The 17837-nt window shown below is 43.6% G+C and overlaps 1 protein-coding gene across 8 annotated transcripts in view; it reads right to left on the bottom strand.

The window, feature by feature from the left end:
- Window positions 1–17837, bottom strand: part of mef2aa (myocyte enhancer factor 2aa) — a 62382-nt gene that overhangs the window by 18691 nt on the left and 25854 nt on the right. For all 8 annotated transcript variants that reach the window (XM_047033197.1, XM_047033199.1, XM_047033192.1 and 5 more), the window contains exon 4: window positions 15379–15582. In XM_047033197.1, coding sequence (XP_046889153.1) covers window positions 15379–15582 — 204 coding nt within the window. The remainder of the gene's footprint in view (window positions 1–15378; window positions 15583–17837) is intronic.

The raw sequence follows: 17837 nt of genomic DNA, 5'->3' as shown, positions 1-17837 counted from the left end.
TGTAATCTATTCACAAGGCCCTGAAAGGCTCACTGAGATTAGTGGAAGCAAGGCCAGACACTATTTTCTCACAGCCATCCAGACCTGTATTGATAGAAGTTTGGCATAACAGGCAAAATGAGGAGTGTGAGTGTCCAACATCAAACCACCAAGGCATCAAAAGCTACCAATGCCAGCCAGATTTCAGATTTTCAGATTACCAGTTGGAAAAAAAATAACAAAAGATATTCTCATCTAAGACCATAAACATAAAAGGCACATGGAGTTGAATAGTTTGACCCAAAATGTAATTTGGAATAGTTTTTAGTTTGAAAGATTTTCATTCGAAATCAACGTGAACCCAACCGCACCGGTTAAAAATAACATGGAGCCGCAGTTCTTGCGTAAGCCACCTACGTACACTACAGTACCTGTTCCTTGTGAAGCACTTTGAGTGAAATGGGCCTGAGTAATATACTGCCCTGTGTACCTCAGAACTGCCTTTCACTCCCATGTGCACCCCACTCTTGTGTCAAGGGCTTTCTGTTTTTAACTTATACAGTACTATGTGATGCACTGCGAAAACAGCAACATAGACATGTGAAGTGATTGTAGAGATGGCTTGAAAAAGAAGGCAAGCTAGACCATCATTTATTCTGCTGTGTGTGATGTCACAATGGGAAGAAAGCTACTCTTCTGAGTCGCTTTGAGTACAGCATCTGAGAGCAGGAGTGCAAGATGAAACACACATTCTCCTTCAGTTTATTTCAACAACCATATTGACACCAATTATGGGTTGACATAAGTACAGTACATTAGACATACACACAAGCAGGCACATCTAAGGCATGCATACTGTATGGCAGGGGTCGGCAAGTAACTTGGGCCACGGGCCAGTATTTTTCCTCGCCACTAGACGGCGGGCCAGAGTCTGGGTTACTGCCTATTTAGACGCTGCGATAGGTGCCCTTGCGATACGTGCACTCGCAACAACTAGGCCTACATGGAGAATGGGTAGGTCTACTACAAATAGCTAACGATAATAAACCATGTGCATGAGCCCATTGGTGGTCTGTTAACGAACTGTATCAACATGGTCGTCACTGTCATCCCAACGTGGTGGGTCGTCATCGTTGGTGCACATAAATACTGTCTCATCAAGTGAGAATAGGATTACTAGGACCTAGTCAAGGTTTTAATGTGAGGTGAAATCGGAACTTCACATTAATGCGAGCAAAAATTTAATTTTTTACCTGGCTTTTTCAGTTCCTCCTGGGATCTTATCCCTTCCATTTTTATTTTTTTTTCGCTTCAGCTTAATCTAGCTAACTCCCTCCACAACAATAAATTATGGTTTGTGTTTGAGAAACATGCGCGACAACTGAACTGCACTTTTTAATGCACGGTCTGATCATGCGCTTAATTAGATTAAAACATAATGTAGCCTATTAGCTTACTTTTCAGTCACACAGTAACTTAACAAACTTAAGGCATATCCTGTTATTCGGTGTGTGAAAAAAACAAAAAGAAAGCAGGCGATCTTCTGGCCCAATTTATAAGCGGGCAAAGCGGCCCACCGTGAATTCTCCCTATTCTCCCGATGGCCATTCCGGGCCTGAAACTATAAATTAATAAGCAATGTCGTGGGGGGTGCTATCGGAATGCTTTGGTCTTTCTTGGGGGTGCTGAAGCACCTGCTAGCCCCTTCCTAGCGCTGCCATAGAGAGCGCTGCCCATGATTACTAACCATAACTGTGCTTTCACCTCAGGCGATCTGTCAGCCGTGAGGTGTAGCGATCATATGGTAGCGATGACATGGCGAAAAAATACTTCAGAAAAGTCAATAAGTGTATTCGACTTCATGCAGCGACGGCAGCGCCGACAGCCGGCTGCCTTGAAGCTGAGAATGCCATTGGTTACTTCAAGTCAACCGGGCTGCAGGCGACGCCGGCGCTGCATGAAGTCGACAACATCTAATGACACCATACCCAGTTTCCGGTTTCAAAATAAAAGTCGACGGGGAAAAAAACGTTATAAAAAATATATCATTGGAAATATTTTGACGGGCCAAATAAAATCGCTGGCGGGCCACAATTGGCCCGCGGGCCGCCTGTTGCCGACCCCTGCTGTATGGCATCAATTGATGCTCGAGGCAAGTCTTGTCCATACCTCCCAACTCCACAGGGCAGCCAGTCAGCCCTCGTGAATGATGCCACGCTAAGGTAGCATTCTAATCCTCGTTAACCATTCTGTTTGTACTGTTCCGTCTAATGTGCTTATCAAAGTACCTCTTTTTTAGTGCGATGGCACTTGAAATCTGCATGGTGAGGAGGCTGATAGCAAGGCTTTTTATCTTCTCAGGAGAGAGTTTGGCTCTTATATAACATCTTAAGAGTCTTTCACGGAACCCATGTTCCCTTTTCCCTGTGGTGCTGCAGTTTCAACTTGAGGGGAATGAAAGCGTCTGCTGGTTGTTCATTATCACCAGGCATCTGTTTCCATGTCACAAACCCTCCGCTGGCTTCCACTCATTTTCACTACAAAATCCCACATTCATGACTTTAGGGCTATAGGGAGAGATACGGGACATTGCTGTGGGTTCCAGATGGATCTGGTGTGATCTCATGACCGTTTCACATCAGCATTGAAGCTGATCAGAGGATATGACCTCATGCGCGTGTCCTTCCGTTGGCTCGGCCCATGGTCTAGCTTCCTCGGTAGACAGGAAGTGGAACAGCGGGAGCAAAGTCTCCAGCCAACCGTCTGTCTACAGTCTGTTGTGTCGTTAGCTTCTTGGTGCAGCTGGTGCCAAAACAATAGACAGTGTGAATCCCCCAGTACAGGCCTGGGATAATGACCAGACCATCATGACCACAAAGGAAACAGAACCATGGTTCTGAACGAGATCTGGTCTGCATTGGTTTAGAGGACACAGCCACGACAGTCCAAGCCTCTATCTTACCCCCAGCTCATTATACAGTACTTCAGAGAATTACCTGTGGTTGACCGACTAGATTGTCACTTTGGTAAATATAGCCTGTTCACATTATCAGTGTCAGTATCAAGATGCCAGTGCATTGCCTTTCCTCGGAGAGACAGCTGCTCTGCTTAGAGACTGGGCTGAATGAGGGATGTAATGTGACAAAGCTATTAGTTGCCGCAGTCAAAGAGAACACTCAATCAGTGGACTGGATATTTCCAGACAGTTTTGCCAAGTGGGAATTGAAGTACAAATTGAGGATGAAGGCATCTCAAAGTCATCATCATCTGCAGATGTTTTCAGAGAATGGGAACACAGTGATGCATGTACACCCCTTCTCTTAATGGCTCTTCTGAAAAAGCACCGGTGCATTGTGCCATGCATCCGTAACAATACACTGTAGACATGGCTCCTTAATGAAGTTAAATATGTCCATACAGAAAATGACATGGTGGAACTATGAAATCACGTCCCATCTCTCTCTCTCTCTATCTCTCTCTCTCTCTCTGACTTTCTCTTTTTCTCTGTCTTTGCCTTCACTCCCTTTCCCCCTCCCTCTCCTTTACTCTCTCTCTAGGCCCACTGAGTGGATCATTAGCTGTCAGGGCCCTTGAAACCATACCCCCCGCCCCCAACTCCCATTCCTGCCTGCCTCTAAAATATTCATAAGGACAATTAGGAGTTCCGATAAGGCGAGCGCGGAGGGCCGGGGCTGGGCGGCAGAGAGGGCAGGATGTGCCAGCAGGACGTCTGTTATGCAACACTCTATACCCAGACCTCAGACCTGCCCTCATCAATCTGAGGCATCCCAGCCCTCTCTCGCTGGCAGGGGAGGTGGCATGCTGCCAACTAACCCCTTAACCCCCCCCCTCCCACCTCCTCCTCCCTCCAACTCTCCCTGCTCTGTCCTCGCCCCAGGGTGGAGGGAGGGGGGTGGGGGGTGACACAAGGGCAAGCTCATTGTTGCACAGGGCGAGCTAACACAGAGAGACCGCTGTGCATGGATGCGGCGCCTTATTTCAGCGGTGGGGGACCACAAGGTCAGCAGAGAACATGGGGCTGGGCTTACGGTTTGGCCCTGAACATAACCACGGTCATTGTTCTAACCAGCCCAGGAGGTTGTTGTGGTCGCTCGTACATGGACAACGCTCATTCATAACAGGCACAGGTTGGGCAAGCTCGCTGCTGTACTGTGATTGGTTTAAACCAAATTAGGCCAGTTCATGTCTGACCTATTTTCTGCATTTATGCAGTCTTTATGCCATGTGTCTGGTAAGGTGCTGAGATGTTCACAGTTGAGATACAAGACCCCGGTCCAGAACAATTAATTACGGAGTAAAGTGGATTTCCACTTCAGCAGAAGCTTTTTCTAGTGTAGGTCTCACAATTAATTCATTTAATCATGTATTTTTTTCCAATCCACAGTACCATTTCATTACCTAATTAGATTAGTTTTGCTGACTGGAGATCAACTTCAATGGCAAATTGAGAAGTGGGGAAGGTTGGTGGAATTGAAGTGACTTTTTAAAGTGAACTTACAGTGACAAATACGAACTTGTTTCAATGGATGTCATTTCAAGTTCTAAAAACTCATACAGTACATTCAGTGTTAATGGATGTGCATTTAATTTACAGGCAAACCTGCTGTTTATATGCATGAGCTGAAGTGACAGACGATGGTAAAATAATTCTGTCGAATGTGATGGTCCAAAACTGATAACATCATTTTCTATTAAGTAAAAAAATAAAAGTGTATTATGTGTCATCTTCTTTGTAAATGTGTTATCTGAACTGTACGAAGCTGAGTGCAGTGCTCAAGCACTTGAGGCTAAAGAATGTCTCATTAGTGTCACTGGAGACTAATATTTACAAGAGACTACCCCAACCTCACATCTTCAGTTGTTTATGTTGTTTTTTTTCTCATCCTCTCCAAAAAGACATAGTATTAAAAGAAAAAAAGAAAAATATTTGATGAGTGAAGAATTGAACAAAAAGCCCTGACGTCAATGAAGCATGACAGTCAGAAAAACTGAATTTCTCAAAATCTCTGTAACCTGGTAACAAGCATTACACTCAAGAGTGCAGAGCCTTTGTCAGAGGACAGAGGATGGATGCAATGAACACACAAATAGGTCAAGGAGGCTACATCATCAGGTTTTGGATGTTCACTTTTACACACATAGCATCTTGTAGCACAGCCTACTATCAAAAGTGATTAAATGTATTGGCTACTTGTTTCTGATCACCAAATGAATATCTCACTGTTCTCTGTTGTGCACTAAACACTAACATGTGTTTCCATAGCAACGCAGCCAGCAGGAATAGGAATAAACTGTTCTGGTAAATTCTCATCTTGAATAAAACCATACAGGACAGGAATATAATGCTCTCTCAAGGATCCAAATTACTTGCTTTCAATGAAATCAAAAACTCCAAAGAGAAGTGTGACCCTTTTTGCAGTGAAAGCCCAGAGGAAAATGAGTCCTTGTCCTATAAAGAGGGGCACTTTAAAAACTAGCAGGAGACCAACACCATTAATACAGCTGCACTCACTGTGACAAATCAAGGTGTTTATACACTGTATTTACAGTACCTCACCTTGGTATATGGAACGGGTAATGGCACTGTTAAACTGAACAAAAGTGGCTTCATCAGAAAAAAAATAAAAAACATACAATCACACAACAGTAAATGTACATTGAAAAAGTCAACTAAATGTTATATGAAGTTAAGTCAGTATCTGTTTTGTCAGTACCATAACAGGTTGTCTTGCATGGAAGTGTCAAGCATAATGTGTGTAACCCAGTTGAACTGGATAAACTCACTTGGTATAAATACTGCCTACCTGTGCCATCGAAGACATAGCTTTTCAGTAGCGTAGCTGGTTGAAGTAGTGTTTATAGTGAATTAATAAGGAACAAGCCTTGTCGCTGAGCCAAACATCTGTGTCGTTGTTTCAGACCTGTTTAGGACTGGACCCCTGTATTCACTCAAGCAGTAACTCAGGGGTGTTTTGAGCTGTGGACAATACTGTAGGTCTAAAGTGGATGCCCTGTAGCCAATGGATGTTAATCAAATTGCCAAACCTACCAGTTACATACATTGGCATAATTACCAACCGATGCCAAGCAGATTCACGTGGTAACAAATCCATAGAACACTAGAGGTAGAATCCCAGATAGAGTATCAATATTAGAGTCTTCATCTGAAACCTCTCAAAGGAAATTAACATTGGAATGAGGCATCATGTGTTATGAAAATGAACAGAAAAATGAATGTCACTATAGTTAAGCTCAAGAGCCCAGAAGTACATATTTGTTTTGCTGCTGGAATATGAAAATTCAGATTGAAAAAGTACTTCTCATTTATTAAAAGGCCCTCAAAAAACAACCTTTCAATAATATTATGTCAACACCACTGACATTTGATTAACTTAAGATAAATCTCTAATATCATGGCTGCTATAGCTACACACCAGAGAATGTGAGGAGGGACTTGCTGGAGTATTAGGAGTACTGTCCGTGGGAGGATGTTGGAAATATCCAGCGATAGCAGAGATCATCCTGAGAATACCTGGTCAAGGCATAGGGTAATGTGTAGCATACAGTATGGGAGAAAAAAATCTTATCATTGTTCGGTTGGAATATCAGCACAGAGGATTTCACTACATGGCTGTGTGAGAAAGAAGACTACAGTATATACAGTCCAGGAATCAAATGCTTTTCAAAGTCAAAGTAATTTGCGCAAAGTGACATGCTATTCTTATGTAGAAAAGCCTTCAAAATGTCCTCTCGCTGCAATGGGATTTGTCTGAGGCGGCATATAAAGTCAGCATTGTAAAACACACATTTTAATCATTAGAAGTAGGCTTTTAGAATATCCCTCGAAGCCCCCTGAAACAGACGAGCCAATGTAGCTGACCGTGCCCACCCTTTAGCCATCTCAAATGTCAAACAAGGCTCCAGTGGATCGCAGAAGTATTCTGGCTACTGGCCAACCCAAAGTCAAGTTGCTAAGTTAAGCACTCGCCAATTAAAATGTAATATTTTCTTCTGGGTTGTCATCTGTACATATCAAACATAAATTAGGCCCCTGACCCCTTTTAGACAGATCTTTCAAACTTGGTTAATTATCCAGAAATGGGCGAGTCAGTGACTACGAGTGTGTGGTGCTGTAAGTGGCATGGGTCATGAGTGATGCCAGTTCTAATACTGATTCAGCACTCACATGGGACACAGTCACCATCTAACAGTACAATCCCTGATTATTACTGTTTATTAAAGGCAGGACAGGCAAGTATTGCAAACCTAGCAAGTGACTACTGCCAGGAGGTAGACAGACAAGTACCCCTTCCAATCGCTGGTGCCGGTCCAAACTTACCGGTTGGTCGTGTTTATTATAGTCCTGTGACACCCGCAGATATTGGATTGATTTCATTTTACTGTCAAACCTTTAGATGTATTGGTAGCTATCAGGATGTGAAGTTTGCTTCAGCATATTGTGTCAAAAAGTGCTTCTCAACAACATTACCTACCCTGACTTTAAGATGCTTTGGAGGTTGCAACCAAGAAGCCAGCACCAAATATCATTAGTATTTGATACACCTTGAGGACAGACTCATCCAAACATCTTCAGCCACCATGGCAAGACGGCACAGAAGCTGCAGGGAGGCCTAAGGGTGGTGACAGGTCTGCTCTTTACCAGCCCGAGCGTCATCTCAGCGTCACCCGGTATCTTGGTATGTTACAACTAGAGATAGACAACACTCAGTTCTCAATCTGTCTCTGATGCTCCACAGAACTCCTTTCTAAACACGCTCTGATGTCCAGGACCTAGGGCTGACCTGCTAAGCCTCAGCCATCAAGGTAACCCTGCAATATTGGTGTGAGCCAACAAGGAGCCGCCTATACAAAATGAACTTGAAGCTAAGACAAATAACGAATGAATCAAGGAGAGCAAAGTTGAATGTACTTTACGGTACGTCCTAATTTGCAAATGTTTGTGAAACGTTTTACACTCAAATTGTTAGAGTGGTTATACAGCCCGTGCCTTTCACCTTCATTCACAATGAAAACCATTGCCCGACTCAGTCCATTTGTGCACAATAATTCAACAATTATTGGCTATTCATACCATTCACAATGGCCCTCTGATCTCTGACCAACCTCTTAAGGCTAGAGACCACAGGGGTCTTTAGATCTCCCTTTCACAAATATCATATAATTACCCAGAAATGTACACAGGAAATTGCCATAATTTGAATTGTACCTGTCAAATTATATTTGAAAGCCTTATCGTTTTAGTGAAAACAACTATATGATAAAAATGTATTACTGTGGGCTAAGAGAAAAGGTTTGGGTCTTGATTCTCTTTCTTTCTCTCATTTCTCTCCTCCCACTATTTGATCTGAACTAGGACTGCCACTAACGACTATTTTTCTATTGATTAATCTGTAGACTATTTTATCGATTAGTCGATTGATCTAAACGATTAATTAACAAGTAAGGGGGTTTCGGCACTCCGCTTCGCGTCCTGCCTAACAACTCCCCTTACCTGTTCTAAAATCAGCGTAAACCACGGCCTCTTGGGGTTTATTGCTTAATCATATGCCTCCATTGTCCTAGCAACGCGTCATGGTTACGGTTAACAAGTTAGCTAAATAGCAAGAGCTAACCTAGAGAGCCATCTTATCAACCAACGTAGAATAAACCCCGATTCTAACCTACCTAAACATTTATTCAATGGAAACTCTAAGGTAGCAGGCAGACAACTTTATAGCTTAATAATGCGTGTATTTAGCAGCTACAATGACAACATATATTAAAAAGGCTCTCCCTTATAATTAAGCAATAAGCCCCAAGAGGCCATGGTTTACGCTGATTTTAGAACAAGTAAGGGGAGTTGTTAGGCATGACGCGAAGCGGAGTGCCGAAACCCCCTTACCTGTTCTAAAATCAGCGTAAACCACGGACTCGCGGGGCTTATTGCTTTTCTAAAACTGTTACTGCAAATATTTGATATGGTTTCATCAATAAAAACAATTAGAAAAACAAAATAGTTTAATAATAAACCGTCATTCTTCCGCAACTACAAAGTATAGTTCCTACATAAATCGTTGCCACGCAACAGCCAGATGGACATCTTTGCCGTCTTTTTCAATTTGAAATATTCGATGCGCAGTAATATGGAATGTTAAAGATTGTTATGAGGACAACCTGTGAGGTTATGCTGGATTTTACAACGGCATGGAACGCGATATAGCCAATCACAATCAAGGATGGGAACAACCAGTTTTAGAAACATGAATAGACAACACCAGACAACGGTGGTTTTGCCTTTTTTGCACCTGTATGTTTTCTATTCAGGTGCATAGCGCAAGTGCTGCTATGGTATGCCATTGCAACTTTGCACAGTGTACAAACCACCTTAAGCCTAGTTTATACTTTTGTCGCCGACACTTTTGAAATGGTCGCCGACGAAGAAAAAAAGTGTCGCTCAGGCTGCTGCATTTATACTTCGGCAAACAGTCGCCTGTGCTCAAGGTTCGCGTGATGTAAACAGAATCATTTTACCGTTACATTCATAGCTATGGTTACATTGTTTACGCTTTGTAGCCTAGGTGATCGATCGGAGAAAATGGCTGTAGCTAATTTTGAGAGGCATTATAAAGGTGTGGATATGTTCTAACTTGCTCTGCCAATCTCTCCTTTATTCCTTCCATCTTGAACAGCTGTTGAGCGTTCACTGAAAATTCAAAACAAAGGAGTCAACGACGCGTGCCGTCTATCTAGCCAATCAAACTTGCGCGACACTATGTGACGACATCAGCGCCAGTAGAAATTTCTCCTGGTAGGCAACACTTTCAAGCAACGGTTAAAAGTGTCGACCGTGACGCCATTTCTGTCGGCGACCTTTTCAAAAGTGTCTGCGACCTAAGTATAAATTGGGCTTTATTGTTTGGTGATAGCGTTAAGTCGAAGTATTCCCATACTTTTGAAGCCTCGGGTATTTGGGGACTCGGGTTTCGGAACCAAGTCGGACTCTGCATCTGCCATGATATTTGAGCATTGACTGGAGCCGACCATTGACTTGAGCCAACAACGACTGACGTCATGCAAGCACTAATTACGTTGTGATATTGAAGAAGAACATTTGTTATATTGAATTGAAGCGTTTTTTGTATTTTTTTTTATAATAATAAAAAAAAAAGATGTGTCGATTTAAAATATTGATGTCGACTCATTTTCAGCTTCGACGTCGTCGATGACGTCGACGAATCGCGGCAGCCCTAATCTGACCCTTCTCTCTTTGTCATTCTCTGACCCACATCCCTCTCCCCCTCTTCCTCTGTTTTCCCTTCTCTCTTTCTCCCTCCCTCTCTCACTCCCTCAGAACATGCATATTCCTACACATCTTTGGTAGCACTGCTGGGTGGAGGATAATTGATCAATCATGCTAATTGAAGAGTCTGGACGGCTAGCCCACCACAGCAGATGTGCCAATTTGCATTCATTAAGACTGAGATGGCTCTTAATCACTGTACAGGTTTTGATTGACAACTTAACACCCCCTGTATCCGAACCTGCAGTCACTGCCTCTGTCAGAGATATTTACATTTCAAATGCAAGCCACAATACACTGATGATCCGGCACAACATAAAACAATCTTTGTAGACTTTTACTTGCAATGTTGTTGTCCAGGTTATAAAGATGTATCATATGTACAAGTAGGTCTAAGTCTATGTCCTGTCCAGTCAGTCATCCAACCTTTACATGCATGATAATAACATGGTTTGTAATACAATGACCATACAAGCAAATTATTGTCTATGAATGTTATTCTGTGCTTTGGCATTGAATAAAATTCATTGCTCTAACCCGATTAATATTTGTGTGGCTTCCTTTGATAGAAAAGTGTTTTTCAAATGGAATGTCTAGAGGGAACAAGGAAACGCAAACCAAGGCGGCCTGACATTAGGAAAGAGTCAATATTTGCATGTCTTATTAGGTTACTGTCACAAAAGTAAGTGTCATTTATGTTAATAGTTGATAATGATGATGGAATGAAAATGATTACTCAATAGAGACTGAGTATGGCTCTCACTGAATGGAATGTTTATCATTCAACTCTATGCATGCAGTTTCAAAAGGAAAATCCATTGTTTTCCTCACACCACAGGGTACAATGACTGCCTCTGTAGCGCACCAGGTAGATTCAACTGAATTTGACTATGACTGTTTCAGATTTGTTTACTCAAAATGATAGACAAAATAACAGCCATACAAAAGGTTAATTTTGCCTATGTGCTATATTGTAGCTATCTGTAAATCTAGACTGGTATTTGAAAACTGCATTTTAAAATTAGATTAGAGACAAAAGTATAGTCTCCCTGCCAGATTGAAACTATTACAGCTGTATAATCTATCTTATTCAATTACATCCACATCCCCTATTATATGACATTACTTTTAATGTGCATCTCCAAGTCAAATTCATTTAAGCGTAAACTTGATTATTCTGAGCATACTGTAATTGCGTTGGAAAACGCTCAAAAAGAAACGGAGACACAAGACGGCAATTCATTCCTGTGAAGTCTAACATATCCTGAGCAGAAAGCGAGGAGCCTGTGCTCAGTAGGACGCCGCGAGGTTGCGGCCGGGCTGAAGGAAGATTTCATTACCTCCACCCTAGGAGAGGGAGGAGGACGGCCGTCCCTTATTAGATCTCTGTTATGACCCACGGCCACGTCTTCATTTGTGCCACAAGTGAAACTCAATAAGATAACAGTACTATTCAATAACAACGGTCGCAATTAGTATAGAGAAGTTGCACAACACCAGACACAAAGAAGGATAGAGGACAAACACATGGGAGTCCCAGCCGTTCCTCCTCCACTCAGCTCTCACTGTATGGCGAGGGAATGGCAACACTTGAGAGTTCCCCGCTACTGTATACAGCTCTTCTCAAATCCAAGTGCCATGTCTCCAGTAAGGTACAGTCATTGTTTGTCAAGTCACCTTTTGAGTCCGCCTGTCTTGACCCCCTAGTCCTCTGCTGCTTGGTGACTAAAAGCTCTCCTTTCAAAGCAGGACTCAGAAAGCAAAGACACATATGGGGACAAGGACACTTAAAATCTGATGGAAAGCGGGCTCGATCCACAAAGGGAGATTTCATGCAACATTTCACCTGTCGCCCGGAGTGTTGCAGATGTTGAGACCACACATACACACGTCAACACTCAAACACACACACATACAGTCCAAACGAATACACAGACACTTCTTCACTCGAACATACACACACACACACATATCCTGTACATTACACACCAATGCACAGGCACACACAGGGAAAGCATTCTAAGCCTACTGTTTGGGTCTTGAGTCTAGACTGTGAGCCAAGATTCAGACAAAGTCTGTAGCCCTCTGCTAGTTTATCAAACTGTGCCCCAGGCAAGCATCCATCTGTGCGAAACACGGCTGTTGCTCTCCCACACTGCAAGGCCCAGCCTTTATCTACAGATGGTACTACTGAGCAGGAATGTGACCTTTGATTTGGCTCCTCGCATGGAATGGGAACGTATGCTGCCCAATGAAAACTGGGAACGGCTTCATTTGGTCTCTCTAGCGTGGCAGATGAGCACACGACTGTTTTTGTGGCAGTTATCTGATTAATGTAATTTATAGATTTAGATAATGTGTCCAGGCTAAGTGTCTCCATGTGAGGCCAATTCAACCCGGAGACCCAGGGAGAGAGAGAGGGACAGAGATGGGGAGAGAGAGAGAGTTAAAGAAAGAAAGAAAGTAAGAAAGACAGACAGAAAAAAAGACTGAAACAAAGAAAGAAAGACAGAAAGAAAGAAGGAGAGAGAGACACTGTGGAGGATATTTTTACAAGGCAGTCATCCCACAAATACATGATAAGAGAAGGTTTATGAGAGAGATACCAAGAATACAAGTTCTGAACAAAAGAAAAAACTAAATTTAAGAATTTAAGTAAAACAGAATTGGGAAATTACTTTTTGCTGTTTCCACTGTCTTGTATTTCAATGGTTAAGATTCAGGAGCAACAAAGACCTTCATCAAGTCCATCCCCCACAAATACATTGAAATAAAAGAACGTCCATTTCCTTTGTCTCTAACCGAGGAGCTTTTTCCTTGTCTCTGCTAACACATCATAACAAGATTCCACCAAAACAAACCATGATGGCATACAGTACACCACAGATAATGAGCTATTTTGGGTGGCTCTGAACCAAGTTCTTTTGCTGCTCTTTCTGGGCCTGTGAATGGTGGCATGTGTGGCCATGTCAGGAGAGGGAGCCTGGAGCCTGGCTGCTTACTTCTGCTCTGGTTCTTCACTTCTGAACCCTGGACACATAGCTACCAGAGCTGGGGGTGAGGGGGGTGGGTGGGGTGGGGATTTGCGCGCATATCTACACAGATGCTGGCCGAGTGAGCAGGGACAACGCTACATTGTTCCCCCCTTTCATGCAGCAAGACAGCCTCCTTGGCTTGTGAGTGGCTACATGGGAAACAAAACAGAACACCACCCTGCATGCAGGGGGTTTCAGCCGGCGACGGAGCACCAGAACCAAGGCCCAGAGATGAACCCTGCGTATCCTGCACGTCAGTTCCAGCACACTGCTGACACGAACATACAGAACGCACACAGCGCATAATCTGGAGGGGGGAAAAAAACGCACAGGCCGACCCACGCAGGCTGCGAAGTAGAAGCGTAAAGAGAGAGAGAGAGAATTTCTAAAAAGGAAAACATCCCTCAATGAGTTCTCTTTTGTCTAAGGACAGCTTTTTTTCTAGTTAGCTCCTGGTTACGACTGGAAGGGGTTAAAACTCAGGGCAAAACCATACACGGGGTCACCGTTACATAAGTGGGAAGTGTGTCTATGTATTTTTTATGTAGGTAAGTCCCAGCTCGGCTTGGGTGGGGGTGGGGGTGTGAGTGGGGCGGGTGGGGGGGTGAGTGGGGCGGGGGTGGGGCTTATGGAGGCTGCAACGGGGGCTGAGTTCTGTTTGCAGCTCTACCGAGCAGGTAATTCACAAGCAGCGGCGACATGAATAAAAGATACAACAGTGACACAGCTGACTCTCGTATGCATCCCTTTGACTCCTCCTTTTGCTCAAGTGAAAGAGTTTGAAGAACTTGGATTCTTGGAATTTGTCTGCCACCCTCTCAGACCCCTCGGACCAAATGTCTCTCGGTCGCGGGCAGAAATAATAAAAAAGGTATGTTGGCGTGGAAGGGCGCCAACGAAAACACAAGCGTATTATGACGCAGCAATGCAGAAACCTGGGAAAGGTCTGCCCCCCCGTCTAATGAAAACACGTCTGTCAAACTTGAAACACAAGAGCAAGTCTGTGTTCGCTTGAAATATTGGCTTTAAAAGCAAATAAGTGACTTTTATTGTTGTTATCCTGATTTCTCGACTTGGCATAAATGTGTTTGCTTTTCATTTAGTCAGGAGTGAAGACACTGGCTTCAGACAGCATGCTCTGAATAGGTCGAGAAACCACAAGTATGTCAGAGGGAGATGACTTGGACTGCGAAGGATCCACATTGGGTCCGGTTTTCTTTTCATTGAGGGTCTTGGCCGACAGGTCTGTTCAACTGGCATAATAAATGCCTTATTCTCCTGTGTGAGTGTTTGGGCATGTGTTAGAACATAGTCTAGCTTGGACTAGGTGCTTCCGGAGTTTCACAACTCATAGAGCGTACAAAATGTCCTGCTCTAGCAATGTGATTGTTTTGCAGGGTGCCTGCCTTTCGGCCATGGAACACTAACACCAGGGCTAGTCTGTGCAGGTATAGTATCTGGAGGAAACAGAGGGAGCCATGGACAAACCCGACTTCAGACAAACCCAGCGGTGCAAGACTGAGCAACAGCACATTTTCCTTGTCGGTTGCTGGACCAAACAGCAGCTGAACTTATCAGGGACTGCAGACCCCCTGAGCCCTATCTCTCTACAGCCTAAAAGGAAACTGTTACTTCAATACTGTCATAACTCCGGTTGTAATGTCTAATAACTATGCCTCCCCTGTGCCTCGTGGGCATAACCAGTATACAGTAGCACACAGTAACAGTTCACACAAGTTCCTCATTCCTCGTCAGTGCATGTTGAGTCACATCATGTGTTATCTGTTGATATTACACCTAATTGTATAGCTTAAAAATCTCAAATGAAAACCTAGTAAGCTCTTCACAAGGTTCTTACAAAAGCTTGTAAGCGGGCCTGCATCCTGAAAAGCAAGCCCCCTTACTGTCAGTGTATGAAGAGTCGGATCATATGTTACCTGTGGAAATCACATCTAAACATATCAGCGTTTCGTTCAAAGTGTTCAGCCCGTGTGCAGGACTGTATCCTGAAGACTACACAGTAGGAAAGGAGAGGCGACTCACCTCCACAATGTCGGAGTTGGTTCTGCTCTCGTGGGGCTCGTTGTACTCTGTGTACTTGAGCAGGACTTTATCCATGTCCGTGCTGGCGTACTGGAACAGTTTGTTGGAGCTGTTGAAGATGATGAGGGCTATCTCACAGTCACAGAGAACGCTCAGCTCATAGGCCTTCTTCATCAGACCAAACTTCCTCTTTGTGAACGTTACCTGGGAAACACAAACACACACAGACAGAGAGAGAGAGAGAGAGAGAGAGAGAGAGAGAGAGAGAGAGAGAGAGAGAGAGAGAGAAAACATCATAAATACAGACATGCTTTACTTACTTTAGCTGTCTTTGAACTAGTATTACACAAACATGTCTACCAGGCAGTGACTAAACTAGATTTGGGAAAAATTTTGAATTGAGTGTGGTGATCCAGTTGGTGGGATTGCCACAGATTGGTTTGTTAATGTAAAGTTTGACGACAAAAAAGCCCTGTTTGCCCATCTCCAGTATCTATCAATCAAACACTGACACTTGCTCGTTCTGTTCGTCCTTTAGAAAAACTCCACAGAGCATGTGGCTCAGTAGTGGGGTTTAGCCGACCAGAGGTCAGACGGTGTCGAGATAGAGACAGGTCAGGGAGCTGAGTCAGAGCATCTGCAAACAAGAGTGATCCATATATATTAGCCTCTGGCTCCACGTTCCCTACGTACAGCACATACATGCAGACAGGGTGACAGTGAAAGGGCGGCCCTACCCGTAACATGAGTCCAGGCTGGGACTGCAGGTCGTACATCACGCCGGAGGTAACCCGACCCTCTCTGTAGAGTGTGTCCTGCAGTGCTGTCTCTGCGCCTCATGCACTTGTCATTATGTTACACCACTTTACCGCAGTACCATCTTGTCCTCTATTGCCCTACAAACTCAGTCATTTAGGAATCTAGGAACGCACGTGTGTGACACGGAGTGGGTTTCGAGAATACATTTTTTTTCGATGGAGCCTTGCTACTAGAATGTACTGTGTGTTTGATGTGATCCCGCATGAATGTGTACTATCTTCCGCCAATTTCAGTGACCTGCTATGGGGGAGCAGAGCAGATGAGCTGGCTTTGTTCAACTTTAATTGGTCACAGCTTGCAGTTAGCTTCATTTAAAATTGCATAATGCAGCCTAATCCGGTGAACTGTATTGAGTCTCTGTATCCAGTCAGCCAGTGAGGTCACTCCAACTGTGAAAAATGAATTTCCAAAGTCCCACACTACAGGTAATTACACAGGTCTATTAATTCTCCTCTAGACACACAGAGCTTCCCACAACAAGCATTCAGGTGTCTGCTATGACAGACCAACTACCAAAACTGACTATTTATTGCATATATCAAAATTCATGAGTCATAGCAGTGTTTTTAAACAGAGTTAACCACCTTTTGATACTGTAGATGCACACAAGTGAGATTCTTCATTCGTTTGCACTTCACATACTAATTTAGTAATTTTATTGATCACGTCAGTATTTTTATAAAACGGCAGCATTTTGTGATGGAAGACTCATGTGATTGTCCAGTCCTGTGGTACACTCTTTCTGTTACTACATTCCTTGATTTAGGTTAAACTTTCCGGTGTGGGACCAACAGCCCCACCCAGCTGAAACGTCCCCACCTCTCCTAAATCAAAGAGGAATGATTTAGCTTGTTTGTTTGTTTATCCACCTGGAAAACGCTCACTGTCACAGGAGAAATGAAGGCATACATGGTATGCTCTTTAACAGATGAGTGTCTGCTAAGCCATTGAGATGTCCCATTTCAGCAGGATGAACACAGGGAGGAGGAGGTAGAGGTGGTGGTGGAGGAGGTGGTGAAGGGGGGGGGGGCTGGCTGAGTGCAGCTTTGCTGACCCAGGGCCCGCCTAATTTCCCCTGCAGGAGCACAGACTCCCTCCTCCCTGCCCCAACCCTGCCACCTCTAAAGAAACAGCTCCCAGCTAGCCCATTCATATGCAGTGCCCTAAGTAGTAAACAGCTCCTATCAACAACCAAGTAGAACTAATATGCATCTGATTTACTTCCTGTTCAATACAGAGTAAGTGAATTCAATTAGCAGTGAAGTGAATCATCAGCAGAATGACTTGAGATTGCAGCAGAAACCAGCCTCTTCCATCTGACACTGCACATCCACATGTGACATCCACAGTTCCCAAAACAATTGGTTGGTGCTTACAGGGTAACTGATTATTACCTAATATTACTATGTCATTGCAACCGTATAAAGTGAAAATCAAGAGGACATTCTGTTTCTGGTATGCACATCTGCCATGCTCATTTAAACAGTTCTACAGAATATTCTATGTAAAAATGAATTAAGTGTACTTGAATAAAGTTACAGTAATTTATACTTTTTCGCCCTTTGATAAGGTCACCCTTGATAACCTATACAAAGACACACCGAACAGTACAGTAACTGCATTATTCTCACCTGATTGTA

Source organism: Hypomesus transpacificus, chromosome 14, assembly GCF_021917145.1.
Source record: "Hypomesus transpacificus isolate Combined female chromosome 14, fHypTra1, whole genome shotgun sequence".
In the NCBI taxonomy this organism is placed as follows: domain Eukaryota; kingdom Metazoa; phylum Chordata; class Actinopteri; order Osmeriformes; family Osmeridae; genus Hypomesus; species Hypomesus transpacificus.
The sequence above is the reverse complement of the archived record's forward strand: the minus strand, read 5'-3'. Positions and strand labels throughout refer to the sequence as shown.